This window comes from Schistocerca americana, chromosome 1 (assembly GCF_021461395.2).
Source record: "Schistocerca americana isolate TAMUIC-IGC-003095 chromosome 1, iqSchAmer2.1, whole genome shotgun sequence".
Classification (NCBI taxonomy): domain Eukaryota; kingdom Metazoa; phylum Arthropoda; class Insecta; order Orthoptera; family Acrididae; genus Schistocerca; species Schistocerca americana.
Window position 1 is genome coordinate 1,104,305,440 of NC_060119.1, and position 14,054 is coordinate 1,104,319,493.

General features: G+C 42.4%; 1 protein-coding gene across 1 annotated transcript in view; it reads right to left on the reverse strand.

Moving 5' to 3' along the window:
• Positions 1-1,106: 1,106 nt before the first annotated feature.
• Positions 1,107-14,054, reverse strand: part of LOC124618131 (serine/threonine-protein phosphatase 6 regulatory ankyrin repeat subunit C-like) — a 278,501-nt gene continuing 265,553 nt past the window's right edge. Inside the window, exon 17 of the mRNA XM_047145320.1 lies at positions 1,107-1,919. Coding sequence (XP_047001276.1) covers positions 1,461-1,919 — 459 coding nt within the window. The 3' untranslated portion in view covers positions 1,107-1,460. The remainder of the gene's footprint in view (positions 1,920-14,054) is intronic.

Below are 14,054 nucleotides of genomic sequence, written 5' to 3' on the forward strand. Positions count from 1 at the left end.
GTATAATTATGTCTTGTATTTCTATCCAATTATTATTGCACGGGTTTTGTAACATACTACAGTATACTATAACTTATTGACACTAGCTTTTAGAAATTTTCCTATTGTGTATTTTATTACTGCTGTGCTTAATATGGATACCATAGTTAATTGGTACTAGTTTATTTTATTATTATATCCCCACATGTATTACTACATCCTGTATTATATTATAATGACAAAGCCTATTTCATTGTAAAATGATTGATGGTGAATAAAAATTCTTGATTCTTGGTTGTCATATAAGCAAAAAATTGAATCAAGTTCAGATCTATTGATGTCAGTAGTTTCTACTTAGATCTAGAATTGTAAGTGCGTGCTTGTGGACTGCAGCTACCAGAAATGTTATTTATAACTGTTATAAGATGTAGATCACTATTGGGACCATTTCAAATACTCTTGTCAAAATTTGAGTCACTTTTATGCCACTTATGAGACAATAGGAAGCAAGTGATAGACTGTGGATATTTTAATACTTTTTAAAAATATTCATGTAAGAAGAATGGTTTGGAAATAAATGACAACCAAAAACCTCTTCCCATATTATAAAAGTTGTAATTCATTGGGATAAAGATCACATTGAGATTTCATCAGATTTTGAAAGAGTACTACTCTAGAACTCCATTCAAAATGCACTCAATTGGTGCTGAAGTATCTTGTGTTCTGTCAATAGCACTGACTCAGAAAAGTATGTCATCACCATTTTACACCCTTTTCTTTCCTTCTGCAATGTCGCTCAAGACACTTGATCACAAATGCAGGTGGTGTCTAATTATTTATAAGTTAATTTATGATATTGGATGAGATTGTAATATGCCAGGTTCAGTTACAAAATGTAAATAATTGCTTGAAGAATGAGCTTGCCTCACTGGATATTATAAATGATCACAGCTAGGTTAGCATCACTGTTATTCATTATGATAAATAGACTACTCAGACTTCTATGAATTTGGAACAAATGCCTCCATAAGATGCGTTTATTTATAAAAATTAACTGCTTAGTGAAATATTTTAATCACACACAGAGGAAGCAAACATAGACCTGATGATATGTTAACTGTCTGGGTACAAAACCATGGTGAAATTACCAAGTTTATGATTTTGGATGAATTTAATCCATTGTATTAGTTTTAATAGAAGAGAAAAAACTTGGCTTCATTTGGATTACTGGTAGTGTCCAATGAACAAAGGTGCATCTGGAGAACAATGGTTTGTTTTTGCTCAAATACAATTAATTTATATCACTTATAGACAATAGATTGCATTTTTGGTATCCTGTAATCTTGAAATGTGCACTTTGTACAATGTAACAACTCTCTAAGTACCCTGTCAATATGAAGCCATTAGCCAGTTGTTAAGAAGTCACATAAACATTACGTAGATGCAATTATGCACCACCAGCTTTACACTGTTCAGTGAAATTAACAAAGGTGTTGCGCCATTTCTAAAAGATCTGCATAGTTTTGATTCCTGCTCTGAAGTGCCAGATCATAAGCAGTTATATTTTCATTGTCTTGTGCACTAGCATCAGCACCTGCATGAAGCAAAATGTCTGGAACTGCTGATTCCATTAGGAGCCAATTGTCACTTGCAGCCACTAGAATGAGGGATGTCCTCCCTTTTGCATCTCTTTGATCCACAGGAGTTTGTATCTCTTCTAAAAAATATTTGATGATCACACAATTTCCAGACAGAACTGCACGATGAAAGGCAGAGTACCCTTCATTATCAAAGGTGTCTACACTTTTTCCCACATTCAATACCTGCTTCAACATTTCCACACTGGTTTCAGCTGCAACATGTAGCAGAGTTGTCTTGTGTTCAGGGTCCCACCAGCAGTCTAAAAGGTCCATTCCCATTGAAATCAGGTGCTCCAGTATCTGTTTACAGTGTAACACAAAGTATGAAAAAAATTAGTTCTAGAAACAATAGGTACAGCTAGTTACAAATTTGTACATGTAGTATTGCTAAGATTATTGAAATATCACAGTACTCCACCAAAATATTCAGTGTGTAAAAAAACAAAGTGCAACAGCTGTGGAGAGAAGATATTGTTTGCGGATGACAGCAACATAGTAATCACCAGTAAGACACCAGCACAAATGTTGGAAAATTCTACTGAAGTGCTGAGGGATGTTCACAAATGGTCTCAGGAAAACAAAGTAACTCTCAACGTAAAGAAAACATATACAATATGCTTTAGAATGAACGCAAAACAGAGTCCCTTAAATTTAAAATGAGATAACATCTCCATAGACAATGTACCTACAACAAAATTCTTAGGGTTGCACATTGACAGCCAAATAAAGTGGAATGAACATGCTATGAAACTCTCGAAAAAGATATCCACAACTTGTTATGCACTACATGCAGTAGTGAATGTTTGAGAATTTTATACTTTAGTTATGTTCATTCAGTAATCAGTTATGGTATTATTTTCTGGGGAAAAAGTGCTCAGAATTTACAAACAGTATTTAAAATGCAAAAGAGAGCAGTAAGAATTATAACAAAAAGCAGTAAGTGGGCCCACTGCAGAGAACTTTTCAAAATGCTAGAAATTCTAACTGTTCCTTGTGAATTTATATTCCAAACCATAGTGTACATAAAAAAATATAGAAAATTATAGCACAAATAGCAGTTTTCATAACTATTGTACAAGAACAAGTCTTCACCTAGACAGGAAGAATAAACATAACACTCAAAATAGCTTCTTGTATGAAGGTGTAAAACTGTATAATAAACTGCCACAGAAAATAAAAGAAGCAGATAACGTGTACCACTTTAGGAAAAATCTTAAATTGTTTTTGCAGGAACACTGCTTTTACACTATAAGTGAATTCCTTAGCACAAAATGATAGTAAATAGCTTTTGTTTCACAGTATTTTGATAAGGAACAAACATGATTGTAAATAACTTATATGTCACAATGTTTAACTACATGTAACAACAAACTATATAAATATATTGAGGGAATATAGAATAGTTGTAGGTAAACAACTAGAATTTACTCAGATACAGATTTATTCACACTTAGCTTCTACACAGATACAAGTCCGGAGGCTAACTGCCGTTAGCGTCCAACATCCTGCTCAAAGCCCTCTCCTCAAAGATAGCACACTTACGCACAGAACAAATATCGATATTTATGGCGCTCTACACCACATAGCACCTCCCCCTCCCCCCCACACAGTATGGAGTACGTCCATGTGAATGGGGGGGGGGGGGGGGGGTGAGAAGTGAGAAGTTAGGAAGGTAACGCACAGTTCTTCTGCGTCAGGCGGAAGCGGTCGACTGGTAGGAGACTGGGGGGTGAAACCTGGTATGTCGACGGTGAAGTCAGCAAGCGACGCCGGTGGCTGAAGACGATGTCCCATTCTGGAGTGGGGGTGTAGCACTTCATCAGCTGGCAGGCGGAGAATCACCTTGCCAGAAGGCCTAACAAAGGCACGCAAATTGCCACACGCAGCACTTCTGCTCAATTTAAAGCGGCGCACCACACGAGATTCTGCACTTCCTCCCTCAATATTGTCACACGCGAGTACCACACACACCGTATCACCATCTACGACAACAGATAGTTTATGTATGTCATCAGGGTGCACATGTGTTGTGAATTCTTGGATGGCACCTGTACGAGCAATGGTAGGGAGGCAGGGAGGTGTGGGAAAGCCAAGGCAGGGGGAAGCTTCTGCTAAGGGGGGGGGGGGGGGGGGGGGTTGGCAGGTGCACTGGACTGTGCAGGAGACAACCTTGGGCGATCAGCTGACAGACGAGGGAGCGTGACCGAAGGCAACGAGGAGCCAGCGTGGATTGAACAAAGGGCTGTCACACGAAGATGGTAACACAATGGTAGAATCCGAGTGGTCGGCAGTTCGACTGCGAGGGCTGTGAGGAGTGAAGCCCCGAAAAGATTGGCCACTCGAATTAGATGAACGCGAAGAAGGACCAGTGCTCGGCAGAGAAGCACGCTGTGGAGAATCAATACCCGAATGCATGGTGTGGGAAAATGGATGGCCGCTCGAAGCAGGAGTGGGAGAAGTAGGGGCAGAATCAGGGAGGTTCACCTGAGGCTCAATGAAAGCTGGTTTCACTCGGTTGAGTGAGACTGTGGTTACAGAGTCTTTTATGAGGAGATCCATGTTATTCTCAGAGCGTTTGATGACCTTGTAAGGACCTGTGTAGGGCGACTGAAGCGGGGCTTTGACTGAGTCGTCTCTGAGAAACACGTACTCACAAGAGTCTAGCGTGCACGGTACGTACACGCGCAGATGTGTATGAGCAGCCGGAGGTGGTGGCTGAAATTTGCTGCAGTGCAAGCACACCTGCTCGAGAAGTGAAGGGAGTTCAGAGGGCCGTGGAAGTGGGGTCGGAGTGACTAATTCTCCAGGCAAAACCAGAGGTTGGCCATACACAAACTCAGCTACAGAACCCTTGAGGTCTTCCTTGAAAGTCGCACGAAGGCGAAGAAGCACGAAGGGCAGTGCCTCTGTCCATAGTGAGTCATGACAACGCAGGGCAGACTTTAAGGTATGATGCCATCGCTCGACAAGCCCATTGCTCTGGGGGTGGTATGCAGAAGTATGAATTTTGACAATACCACACATTTTACATAGGTCAGAGAAAACTGAAGACTCAAATTGTCGCCCCTGATTAGTGGTGAGGTAAACAGGTGAGCCAAATCTAGAGATCCATGAATCTAAGAATGCTCGACTTACTGTCTCAGAGGTAATGTTCGGAATAGGCACAGCCTCAGCCCACTGAGTCATCCTGTCAATAGCTGTAAACAAGTAACGGAAACCCTCGGAGGGGGGCAAAGGGCCTACGAGGTCGACATGAACATGGTGAAACCGGCCTGGCGGTTGGGCAAAACAGCCAAGGGGTGGAGAAGTGTGCCTGGAAACTTTGTTCTGTTGACACACCATGCATGCCCTTGCCCAAGACTTACAGTCGCGGCGCATGTCTCTCCAGACAAACCGTTCAGCTACCAGACGGGTGGAAGCTTTGACACCGGGGTGTGCTAATGTGTGTAGTTTGTCAAAGACCTGGCATTGAAGGGGCTTAGGAATGAATGGCCGCAATGTACCAGTCAATTCATCACGCCACACTAAGTCAGATATGCCAGGGAAAGTAGAGCGTACCGGTTGGAGAGAGGAGCTGTGGTCTGAAATTAACTGCATGGTATCGGGGTCTGCCGATTGCAACCGAGGTAGGTCCATTAAGTCAATTAAGGTTGTGACAGCACCAACACGCGAGAGAAAATCAGCGACCACATTGTCCGCTCCTCGGATGTAGCGAATGTCATTTGTAAATTGCAAGATGTAATCGATGTGACGAAAGCGTCATGGGGGCGGATCAGCCGCAGGATTTTTTATGGCAGGAACCAACGGCTTGTGATCAGTGAGCACATAGAAATCTCGTCCCTCAACATCAGTTCTGAAGTGTCTTATGGCCTCGTAAACTGCAAGTAATTCTCTGTCGAATGCTGAGTATTTCTTCTGCATGTTGTTTAGCTTTTTTGAGAAAAACTGCAGGGGGGTTGTAACATCGTTGTATGTCTGACTCAGTACTGCGCTGATAGCATTGTCACTAGTGTCAGTAGTGATAAAAATTGTGGCGTCCGCACGTGGGTGAGCAATAGTGACAGCGGAGGCCAACAGCTTTTTGAGTTCGTTAAATGCCTTGTCCATGTCTGGTGTCCATGGTACCTGGTGGGTGCCAGAAGTTTGTGGGCCAGCGAGAGCATCTGTGAGAGGAGCCTGCACCGCAGAAGCAGCTGGCAAATGTTTTCGGTAATAATTAACTGTTCCAATGAACCTGCGTAATTCCCTATAGGTCTGTGGGTGTAGCATCTCGAGAATAAGCTTGATCTTGTCCTGCGGTGGTGTCAGACCGTCCGATGACACAACATAACTTAGGAATGTGACAGATGACTGGTGCAATTGAGTCTTTTTATTGTTCAGTTCAATACCAGTGGCTGCTAAAATATCTGTCACGACTTGAACGCACTCCTCACTCTGTTCCAAAGTAGAAGCAAAATCCAATATGTCGTCCATGTATATGAAACAAAAGTCTAGATGGGATAAAGTTTGATTGATGAAACGCTGCCACGTTTGGGGGGCGTTTTTCAACCCAAACAGCATAAATTTGTATTGGAACACCCCGAAGAGAGTGGTTACGGCAGTCTTTTCAATATCCTCCGGAGCCATAGGAATCTGATGAAATGCATGCTTACAGTCCAAAACAGAGAAGTACTTTGCACCTGCGAGCGCATGGTTGAAGTCTGCAATGTGTGGGACCGGATATTTATCAATGATGGTGCGGGCATTTAAATGCCTATAGTCTCCGACCATACGCCAAGTACCGTCTTTCTTTTGGTCAAACAGGATAGGCAACCAGAAGAAGGTTCAATTATTCCCTTTTGTAACAGATCATCCAATTGTTCTTTTGCAATTTTCATAAATTCCGGCTTGAGGCGGCGTGGGCGTTGCGATATGGGCGGCCCATCGGTTAGACGTAACCGATGAACTGTGCCATTAGTGACTACTGCAATATGTGGCGCGGCACGACAGTCAGATGTCCGTGAAGCGGAGCAGGCAGTGGCGGACGGGCAAAGCTGTGGTGCTGAGGGCACGGAAGTACAGGTGTGCCAACCGCTCGTAGGCTGCGTAAAGGCCGCACGCGTGTTAACATGGGCGAGGTTGGTACACTGGTTCTTGGTAGCGGGCCGTGCCGCTACGAGCGCTGTAGGCCCGAGTGGGCGTGGCCAAACAGCAGATGGCCATAGTTCATTGCCACGAGCTTGGCAAGTTAATTGTCCATTCGGAACACAAGGAGCATGAGCACTCAGGCATACACTATCATTACAAAAGGGGGTGCTGACACAGTTTACAGAGTTCACAACATTGTCGTTAATGTGCGCGGGCACGGGAACACCAGATTGCCATGGACTGACCTTGTCTGTAGCCGACGAGTCGTCTGCTTGTAGTGCCGCGAGGCGTTGTTGTGCGGAGGCCAACTCGTGGTGTATGTCGCGGAGATGCCGCAGCATTTCCGTAAGTTCCATCCGCAACTTCGAAACTTGGCGCACTCCACTAGCCACTTGTTGGTCCAAGATTGCAGCTCCAAGGATAGGTTTACACACTTCTTAGCACAGCACACATATTTGGTGTTAGCAGAACTGTCACTCAGCGAAGCGAAAGGAATATGTTTGTTAAGGGGGGGGGGGGGGGGGGGGGGGGTAAAACACAGTATTTTGCACAAAATCTAGTGACAACTGATAGTGCTTGAGAAAATCAATTCCGAGAATAGGTTCTTCAATTGTTGACACTAGAAACGTCCACTCCAGCTTGCACTCGGGCGAAAGTTTCACTGTATACAAAGTGGAACCCGAGCACTGTAGGGTAGACAAGTTCACTGCACGAAGTACTGTTTTGTGTGGTTGCACTTTATTGGTTGCTAGGCGAACCGGCAGCAAAGAGACGTCTGCGCCAGTGTCTACCAGAAAACATACACCTGATCGTAAATCGCAAACATAGACTTGACCACACTTACTGTTATTGTCCGAAACGGAGTGCAACATGGGATAGTGCCTGTTGTTTAGATCACAGGAGGTGGCACCATAGCCTACCTGCGGTTGGAGTTTGGGTAAGAACACGGTGACTGGCATTTGCGAGCTTGCTCCCCGAATCTCACGTGGAAGAAACAGTAAGGTTGGGCGGGCCTGTGCTCCTGCGGGTAGTTGCTAGGTGATGGAGTATGTGACATTACAGCCTTTATCACTGCGATTTTTAATATGTAAAACTTTTTTTTTTCTGTATTCGCATCAGTGTGTGCGAACTTTTAACATATACCAATGAATGTTGTAACCAGATATCTTTGCCGCGCTCCTGAAAAGCGCAGAATATCACGATAGCTATAAACTGTTATACGCTGCTATCGATCAGTAAAAAAAAAAAAAAAAAAAAACGATGCACCTATGTTTCAAAATAACAATTGCCAGTTTTTACTTCTGCAGGGAGCCGCGCCGCTCTCTAGCTGTTCTTCTGTGAATGTGTTGCGAGTCGGATGCAAAAGTATTGTGCTACATACTGATATAATCATTTTATTGTAAATTTAAGAGTTTAAGTGATTAAAAATATATGTACCCACAAACAAGCGAGAATGTGTATCATGAAAATTCGCTCCACCGCCACAATGGGTGGCCATGTTAATGTAAGTTTCCGTTTCATAATATAGTACTTGAAGCCTTGAAGTTTATTTAATTTCGAAGAAAATCTCTCAACCTTATTTTCATTAATTATACTTGTGATAATCTTTCCTGTTTAAAAGATTTATGCAGCTTATGATCCAGCATGTGTTCTGTCGGAACAGGAGGCTGTCGTGACGACATCGTTATAGTATTTATTCCAAGTTCTTTCAGTTCCGTTTATATGTTCGTACAAATCCAATTAGTTGGTCCCTTAGGTTTCTTTCATGTAACTTCTGTCTGTTTTCTCCGCACGATCTTCCTCCGAAAAAAATTTCTGTTCATTTTTTAGTAATTTTCGATATCGCGAATGAGAAAAGACAGCTGCCTCCTGCTCCGAACGGAACACCACGACTTTTCTAACGTCGGAGAGTACCGCACGAATTTTCCGCTAAAAGGTAATAGAATTTCTTAAAGCTGGATCAATTACACGTGTTGCTGCTGTTCTCCGACAAATCTGGTGTGATTAATAGTAATTTATTCTGTCACGACAAAAAGAACCAATTTTATTTTTACCAAAGCAACAAAGCTTTCAATTAAATTACTAGAAAAAAAAAATCATACCAGAAGTATATGCCCCAGAGTCTTCCACAGAGGCCGATGCACTGTCGTTGCGGGGAGCTTAAGGTGCAGGCAGGGCGGCTAGTTTAACAAACTTGTTATTAGCAGCACCAGACAAAGGCGTGGCGTCAGAAAGCGTCTTAGTGCGGTCACGTCCAGAATGCAGTGCATGGAGCTCACATTGCCTGGTGGAGTATACTCTGTCGGCGACGCGTAAACGTTCATTTACTGGCCTATCTTCATACGCAGAGATAGCAGTCTGGACAGGCAAAGGCAGCTTTTCAGTCCAGATTTCTGCGAGCGTGTCATCAGGCATAACTTGCTCATCGACGAGAAGACAGATGCACCGCCACAGCTGGGACGGAGACCTGTTGCCGAGACGCTCTTCGTAGATGAGCTGTCGCACATTTTCTCTCCTGGTTTTAGAGACGCGCTCCAGTATCGTCTGTTTCCCCACAGCATACTTCCCTGCTAGGGGGGGTGCTTTGACCAGATCATAAATTAAATCGACACGGTCGTGAAGATGGTTCATGAGGCAGGCAAAGCGTGCGTCGTCGTCCAAAGCACAGACATTGAATGTTTGCTCAACCAGGTTAAACCAGAACTCCGGGTGAGCAGGTTTGAAGTCTGGTAATTTCGGCAGATTCGGCACTGCAGGCACTGCGGAGGTGCGCCTATTACTTCAGATGGAAGTGGAGCATGCCGAAGATTGCGAGTCCGAATTATTGGTGTCCCGTAATGCGGGAATCGCGAAATTCACTTGATGCCGGGGGGGCGGCTGCGAAGCGACGGACGCTCGAACGGTGTGAGGATCGTCGTCAAGATGTGCATTCTCATTGATGTGGTAGCGCAGAGAGAAGCCACAAGTGCTTAAGTACGCCAGTGAATGTCCGTTATGCACACGGTATTCACTCGACCGTGAGTGGTGAGGCTGGTTGTAGATGTCGGAGTAATTACTGTCCAGCACAGAATTGTTGACTTGATTAGAAGCAACACAAGGATCCCACACACGTCCACTAGGATGCACACTCGGTGTGATATTTGCTGTTTGGTGAGCATTGAACACCTGTTGACTAGCCGGCGTGGAAGGATACACACGTGGCGGGAACTGATTCGAGTTTGAATTTACTACTGGATTTTCCAAAGTAGCAAAACCTCGCTCGACGCCACGAACTGTATTGAATTGTGTGTTTGACACAGGAGTAGGAATCTTCTGACCAACACTCTGTAGAGAACACGTGGGAAGGTCGAAGCTAACAAAGCCAGAGTCCACGACCGTTGGCGGTTGGAAGAAACAGGCGGCACTCAATGAATTCCACTACATGTTCTGGCTGAAGGATTCTAAAGATTCTTGCGGCATGTCCACTACGACGGCAGGAGTGCTGGAGAGATGTTGCTGGAATCCGGGCGGCGGTGAATGCTGAAAGGCCATTGTCTGGAACTGAACAAAGGCCCTCGCGAACGCGGAGAAACCCGACGCGGTAGGCGCGTAAATAACCTTCGGGCGGTAACTCGGACGCGTATTACACAAAAACAGGGTCACCAGTGAGGGAATATAGAATAGTTGTAGGTAAACAACTAGAACTCACTCAGATACAGATTTATTCACACTTAGCTTCTACACAGATACAAGTCCGGAGGCTAACTGCCGTTAGCGTCCAACATCCTGCTCAAAGCCCTCTCCTCAAAGATAGCACACTTACGCACAGAACAAATATTGATATTTATGGCGCTCTACACCACAATATGAATGTACGCAACTGACAACATCATGTATTTTAAAATGTCCACGGATGGCTAAATAAATAAACTTCATGTTTGACTTCTAATAAATGTTTATCAGTATATTTTGATTCTAGTTGTTGATTCCTTGCCTGTAGATCCATTTAGAAAAATTTTCTTGTAATTAATACAATAAGAGCAAGAGCACCACACCTAAAATCATTTCTTGTACACAGATGTCTATCTTCATGGAAAGAATTCTAAGCTATATTTGTAAACAACATGAAATTAGCAAAAGTTGTCTTTTATGACTACATGCAAAAAAAAATTTAAATAAATAAAAAAGAAATGACAAGTGATATTTTTTATAATATTCAGTACAAGTTGAAAAATCTCCTTGATCAGTTTCATTTGAAAACCAAATCTGAATCACATACTACATTGACACTTTATAATATTTCCAATTAGTACAGAAATTCCATGTGGTATTATTGGCCATACACAAATTTACTAAGCTAATCAGAGGAGCTATTGAGAATGTGATGAAATGCTGTAGGCATGTGTGATACTACCCTCAAAAATGTGCATAGTATAGTGGTATTGGTGGAGATATTTATTACTTAGTCTCAGCCAAATGTACAGCAGAAAAATGATAGTGAGAGAAAAGATATTGTATTTAATCTGAATGCTCACAGTCATCACAACAAAATTGCCAAACTATTAGCATTTGATAATTTCTTCCCCTTGCAGTAGATGAGGAAATAGTAGCACCAACATGCATTAACTTGTTGAAGACAATTTTATTTACAAATATTGAACACACAAAAACACAGTATGCAAACCAACCAGTGCACGAAAACAAAAATTAAGTTAAACCAAAGTGTCTGTTCAGTCAAAGCACAAAGGTGCTGTAAGAGTGGTTGATAGCCACCACAAGCATTTCACTTAGACATGATGATACCCACAGAGGTAAATTACACGGCATACAGGCACATGCCATCTGTCTGATGTACAAGCTGCTCAGCAGTGTCAATACAGTACATCTATTACATTCATCTTTTACATTCTTACACTCCCATCTGAGTTATGGACTGCTACTATGGCGTAATTATGTTGCCTTAAATTTAGTGTTTAAATTGCAAAATGAAGCTATCAGGTGCATTTCAGGACTTAATCTGTGTGAATCACATAGGGATTATTTCAAAAAACTAAATACAGGGTGATTCAAAAAGAATACCACAACTTTAAAAATGTGTATTTAATGAAAGAAACATAATATAACCTTCTGTTATACATCATTACAAAGAGTATTTAAAAAGGTTTTTTTTCACTCAAAAACAAGTTCAGAGATGTTCAATATGGCCCCCTCCAGACACTCGAGCAATATCAACCCGATACTCCAACTCGTTCCACACTCTGTAGCATATCAGACGTAACAGTTTGGATAGCTGCTGTTATTTCTCGTTTCAAATCATCAATGGTGGCTGGGAGAGGTGGCCGAAACACCATATCCTTAACATACCCCCATAAGAAAAAATCGCAGGGAGTAAGATCAGGGCTTCTTGGAGGCCAGTGATGAAGTGCTCTGTCACGGGCTGCCTGGCGGCCGATCCATCGCCTTGGCTAGTTGACGTTCGAGCTGAGGGAACAGCCAATTCTCTAACATCTCCAGATACTGTAGTCCAGTTACAGTAGCACCTTCGAAGAAAAAGGGACCAAAAACTTTATTGGCTGAAATGGCACAGAAAACGTTCACCTTAGGCGAGTCACATTCATACTGAGTTGTTTCCCGCGGATTCTCAGTGCCCCATATACAGACATTGTGACGGTTGACTTTCCCATTAGTGTGGAAAGTTGCTTCATCACTAAACACAATCTTTGAAACGAAAGATTCATCTGTTTCCATTTGAGCAAGGATAAAATCACAGAAATCGATTCTTTTAATCTTATCAGCTGCAGACAGTGCTTGAACCAATTTCAGACGATAAGGTTTCATAACTAACCTTTTTCGTAGGACTCTCCATACAGTTGATTGTGGAATTTGCAGCTCTCTGCTAGCTCTGCGAGTCGATTTTCCTGGGCTGCGAACAAATGCTTGCTGGATGCGTGCTACATTTTCATCACTCGTTCTCGGCCGTCCAGAACTTTTCCCTTTGCACAAACACCCATTCTCTGTAAACTGTTTATACCAACGTTTAATACAACACCTATCAGGAGGTTTAACACCATACGTCGTTCGAAATGCATGCTGAACAACTGTCGTCGATTCACGTCTGCCTTACTCAATAACACAAAAAGCTTTCTGTTGAGCGGTCGCCATCTTAGCATCAACTGACGCTGACACCTAGTCAACAGCGCCTCAAGCAAACAAATGTACAACTAAATGAAACTTTATAGCTCCCTTAATTCGCCGACAGATAGTGCTTAGCTCTGCCTTTTGTCGTTGCAGAGTTTTAAATTCCGAAAGTTGTGGTATTTTTTTTTGAATCACCCTGTATAATAAAAGTACCTAGCCTGCAGCCTATATCCATAACTGCCTTGTTTTTCTTAAAGAAGACTTAAGTAAGTATAACCTGAGGAAAATCCAACACCATAACATAAGAAGTGGGCATACAATCAACGTGTCATAGATTGGCAAAGACCCATAACAGCTACAAATATCTTGGTCTTATCTACATCAAAAAATTGCCTGAAAATGTCTACACAGTATCAGTAAATAAATTTAAAACTAGTATTGTGAAATGGATGAAAAGTAAATTGTTTCACTCTTCTCAAGCATTTTTTGAGTGTGTGGTAAATGGTTTTTTATTTCATTAAACTACAAATAAACAGAAAACTTTATTTTATAACAATTTTTATTTCATGTAACTATTTTATTGCTGTTCTATTTACTGTCAATTACCTTGTTAATTACTAATTGTCTTTGTCATATATTTACCTATGTAGACAATTTTTCTTGCAATTGATCTAATCTGTAATTATTTGTTATTATTGTCATTTACTTAATTATACAGTGCACCTATCTTGTACTTAGTGACATATTCTGACATCTGACAATGTACTTAAAGGGGAAGAATTTCTGTTTCAGACAATTGAAACTCCAGGTAAGAATATCAACAATGTAGGAAAAGATAGACTGCTACATATTGTATAGACCACATATTAAATTACAAGACACCTACACTTAGTTTTAAGCCACTGCAGTTTTCCAGGAAAAGAGAAACACACACCATTCATCCACACAAGCAAGCATACCCCACACATACGTGAATTCCAAATCCGGCAGGTCAGGCCAGGCTGCAACGATGACGTGGGATGGAAGCAGCAATCTGGACGGGGCTCAGAAGAGGAAGGGATAGCAGTGTAAGGGTGGGGAGAAAGAGGAGCACTGTCTGGCACAGTGTGCAGAAGCTGGAATCCAACAGGTGCAGCATCAGGAAGCTGTAGGGCGGGGAGGTGGGGAAAATGGAGGGAAAATGGAAAGGAA